The 4,636-nt window shown below is 48.5% G+C and overlaps 1 gene segment (V, D, J or C); it reads right to left on the reverse strand.

The window, feature by feature from the left end:
- Positions 1-3,068: 3,068 nt before the first annotated feature.
- Positions 3,069-3,545, reverse strand: LOC131421230 (immunoglobulin heavy variable 4-38-2-like). The segment is given in 2 exon segments: positions 3,069-3,394; positions 3,479-3,545. Coding segments are annotated over 2 exon segments (393 nt in total).
- Positions 3,546-4,636: the final 1,091 nt, after the last annotated feature.

Consider the following 4,636-nt stretch of genomic DNA (forward strand, 5'->3'; position numbering starts at 1 on the left):
CTGATATGTTATTTTCTTTAATAAATTAATATTAAAAGTTATGATGTTTGAGAAGATTGTGAAGATTAAATTCTGTGTTGACTTGTCTTCATCTTCTTATGCTTGTACTTTCTCTTGACAAATAAATAAAATCACATTCATTTATGTTGTTCACTTTGTGCAGTTTTGACAGATGTGCTGTCTCTATGCACAGGAGACTTCCTGTAACAGGTCCTCCCAGTGGCAGCTGCCCCACAAGGCAGCGTTCTCCACCTCATTCTCATGCACTTGTGATGACAGTGGATCATGGAACAGCCTTTTCCTCCCCACGTGACAAGCCCTCCTGGGAGACATGAGGCTGACCTCTGTGCTAATTCCTTTAGTGAGAATTCTCACCACCTCAGGTCAAGTGCACTCTCTATTGTTCTTGTGTGGACTGTGGTGCCCACGCACAAACCCTTGAGAACTCAGTCACCAGTGTCCTGATCCTCATCAGGCAGGACAATGACCTTCTTTGTCACAATGTCTACCCACATGACAAGGGCTCATCATCCTGGAGTCACCCCAGGATCCCACAGCATCCTACACAATGATGACTCTACCTGATGAGAGCTCACCAAGCCCTGCTGGCATTTTCCATGGGTTTTACATGAATGAAATGTGTTTTAATTCTGAAAAAGAATGAAGGGAAAAAGGAAAGATTGCAAGCAGCCAAATAGAACAAAAACCTATGAAAGAGCCCTATTAAAATTTGGCCCTAAGTTGTCCTATTGTGCCCTCCTAACCTGTAACACACAATGAGGCATCATCACCCATGACCCTGGTTCTGAGGCCAACAAATCTGCAGAGCTCGTGGAAGACAGCAGAGCCTCCCTCACAGAGAATCCAGGTTTTCCTACTTGAAATGAGGACGCTTGTGTATCTCCAGTCAGACTCGGGAGCTCCTCAAGAAGGGACATCTCTCTGTGAGGTGAAAGATGTGCCTCAATTTCCACCCCAATCCCCCATGGTGGAGGAATACAAATCTGGGAGAAATATTTCATAAAGTACATGTGGTTTAGAGCCAAATGCTTGTTCAATAAATGAAATGTGTTCTTTCCTCATAGTGATGGCATAACACGAAATTAGTCATTTCATCATCAGGGATGAAGGGAATATACATGAGAGGAGAGTCAGGGAGAGCAGTGGAGGGAGGACCAGGCAGTTCCTGGACAAATGGTCATCTGGGGCAGTCAGTTCATGCAGCCGTGAGTCAGCCACAGGGTGCTGTGTCATCATGCTGGAGCCACAAGGACACAGTCCACAGAGACCTGGACGCCACCCCACAGAGCTCACAGCACAGGGTGTCCAACCTCGGCTCTCCCCAAAACCACAGGTGAGGGAGGTGACACTGTGACAGTGGGAGCAGAAAAGGATCACTTCTACTTCCACCTTCTGTATTGACAAAACCATCATTATATCCAGGCTACTCATGTGCACTTGCATTTTGCAGAGGAGTCCATGCACAGAGGACAGGGGGAGGGTTCTGGTCAGTGGAGACTGAGAAAGTCCCACCAGCCTTTCCCCGGTGCTGCAGGATCCACAGCCTGAGCCACAACTGAGCTCCAGGTAAGGGTTCTGCACCCAGGATTTAGACCACAGGAACCACATCCTCCAATTTGGGAAGCAGAAGGAGAAAAGAGAGATGTGAGAACAAAGACCAGGGAGGAAGAGAATGGACTAGCAGAAAAAGAGAGACCCAGATCAGTTCTGAGTCTGACGTGCACAGTTACACCTGAGGCGGAGGGTCAGATATGACATATATTAGGTTCTATAGTTCACCGATCCTGGTCCAGAATCTCTCTTGGCTGTAACCTGACACCCACAGACCATTCTATTCAGGGAATCCAACGAGGTCACTGTTCTGAGTCTGAAAGGAAAAGAATGACCAGGTCCCCTGAGCTCTCTCAGGACTCTGATCCTGGTGACCACAGGCAGAGTCATTTCTGCCCCTACAGGTGAAACTGTGCTTTTATGCTCATATTACAAGAAACTTTTCTAATTGAGGGATAAGTAGTAAGCACAGAAACATGAATCTATAGTTGTTCCCTGAGAAACTTTTAGAAGAGGACACCCCAGACCCTGACAGGAAACCAGCCCTGAACCTTCTCTGCATCTGCTCCTGGGGCTGACTCAGTGCCTGGTGTCCTAAGCGCCCCCTGCAGCCCAGCCCCTCCTGTATCCCTGCAGGGAGCTTTTTGTCTGGACTCACACTGACTGTCATTGGGGGATTGAAAGCACACGAGACCCTCCTGTAAGTGGTATTGCTCACTCTGCTCCCACCCCTGAACCAAAATTAAAACCCTCAGCAGGCCTTCTTCCCCGGCTCTGTCAATGCATTTATTCTGACTCGCTGAAAGGTCTGCCCTGCTCTTCCCAGAGACTGCAATCATGAACCTAATAGATGTTTCAGATTCCCTTAGTGTGTGTGTTTGTCATCAGACTGGACATCCACACCAAGCCCTGCTGTGGGTCCCTCTGCCTTTGCAGGGTGACAACTGCTGTTGGTGCCATGAGTGTTGTGTCAATTAAGTCACTGCCACTGGGGGTCTTTGTTCTCCTACTCTGGATTCATAATGCCTCTGTTGCCGGATGTCCAGCCTGCACTTTTTTCTCCTGCTTGCTAGCTGGCTCGTACACTGAACTGAGCTGTGCTGTGCTGTGCTGTGCTGCATTGTTGAGTCCACCGGAGTCTCTTTTACACACTTAGCTGGATGATGCAAGAAGCTGTGATGAATGGCATTTATGGGCAGGAGTAATCAACTGTAAGTGAGTCTCTGCCTTTTCTGCATGTGAGTAGAGTTTTCTCCTGTTACAACAGATGTTTCTTAGTCAGAGACTGAAGAGGTAAACATAGAATCATGAATCCAGAGAAGTTCCCAGGAGAAACTGCTATACAGTGATGAAGTCCCACACCCTGACAGGAAAGCAGCACTTAACCTCTATCTGCTCCTGATCCTGGGGCTGAAACACAGAATTGGTGGGTCCTGTGATCCCCCTGGTATAGAGAACAGCCCCTCCTGTCTCTTGCAGGAGGTTTGTGTCTGGGCTCACAGTGACTTCCTCTCACTGTGTCTCGCACAGTAATACACAGCTGTGTCATCGCCTGTCACACTGCTCAGCGTTAAATAAACTTGGCTCTTGGAGGTGTCCCTGGTGATGCTGAGTCGTGACTTCAGAGTCGGGCTGTAGTATGTGCTTCCACTGCTCCATATAACATCGATGAACTCCAGTCCCTTTCCTTGAGCCTGGCGATTCCAGCCCACATTATAGCTGGTTAAGGAGAAACCAGAGACAGTGCAGGTGAGAGAGAGGGTCTGTGAGGGCTTCACCAGGCCAGGTCCCGACTCCTGCAGCTGCACCTGGGACGGGACACCTGGGGACAGAGAGAAACACAGTGAGTCAAGTGCTCAGACGCACCGTCCCCATATCTCCATGTCTGAGTCCCGGAGTCACTCACATCTGGGAGCTGCCACCAGAAAGAGGAAGAACCACAGGTGATTCCTGTTCCTGCAGATGAGGTCCATGATCCAGACAATATGTTCAAGGTGAGGAGGAGCCCGAATTTAAGTGACTGTGTACTTTGTTTTCATCTGATGACATAAGTGGAGATTTGCATAAGGGAGTGCCTTTCTATGAAAAGGAGAAAGAAAGTAGGAGAGTCCTTGTCTCTGGGCCTCCCCAGGGAGGGGGATGCTGACTCTGCCCTCAGACAACTCAGTCCTCTCTGGGCTGCCCCTCACCATGCCCGGGGCCTCTTCTTCCAGGCCAGGGAATGTGCTGAAGGAGCTGCTCAGGAGATTGGACGAGGCCAGGGGTGAACGGCAGCTTTGGGAACAGAGTCACTGTGCCTCTACGCCCATGGAGATTTGTGTATCTTCATTTATCAAATACCCACCTCACATCCAGGGTCCTCTACATTGTCAGACGTCCATTCCAATCCACTTCCCCTCTGCATTATCTCGTGTTTCTTTAATGGATATTCAAAATTCAGAGATATCAGGTAAATGTAATTATCACATTGTATTCATACAAAGCTGGGTAGATTCCAATGTTTATTGTAATTCATAACAGCTTTATTGGCTCATTTAACTGGGGTGAACATTTCTTCAGCTGAAACAGCTTCACTCCTAGGTATATTCCATCGTTGCTATGGAGGTGGATTTATTCATAACACTAACCATGCAGTTTATTATTGGGACAAGGTACACATGTCTACTGAGATGGTCATCTTTCCCAGCACTGATGTCATGGCCAGTAGGGAGCCAATCCTGCTTTTTTCCTGTGCACAACTGAGTGTCTGCAAGAACTCCGTGAGCCTCAGGACTCTGTCCCTTGGGGTGGACACTGAGGAATTCTCAGCCCTTCTCAGGACCCCACACAGTCAGCTGGTGGAGCTCCTCAGCCCTCTCTATGTTGGGCCAGCACCTGGTCTCAGGGAACAGTCTCATGCATTCTAGATGTATCTATTGCTCGCTCTCTGTGTCACTGCCAGTGAATTCTGAATTCGGTGAAGATGGTTCCCAATACATTGGGTGAGAGAACACGCATGATCCTCAGAAATTCACCCTCACCGTGACTGGCTTACAGAAAGGAAAGGCTCATATGGCCAGAATTA

The sequence above is a fragment of the Diceros bicornis genome, chromosome 24 (assembly GCF_020826845.1).
Source record: "Diceros bicornis minor isolate mBicDic1 chromosome 24, mDicBic1.mat.cur, whole genome shotgun sequence".
NCBI lineage: Eukaryota > Metazoa > Chordata > Mammalia > Perissodactyla > Rhinocerotidae > Diceros > Diceros bicornis.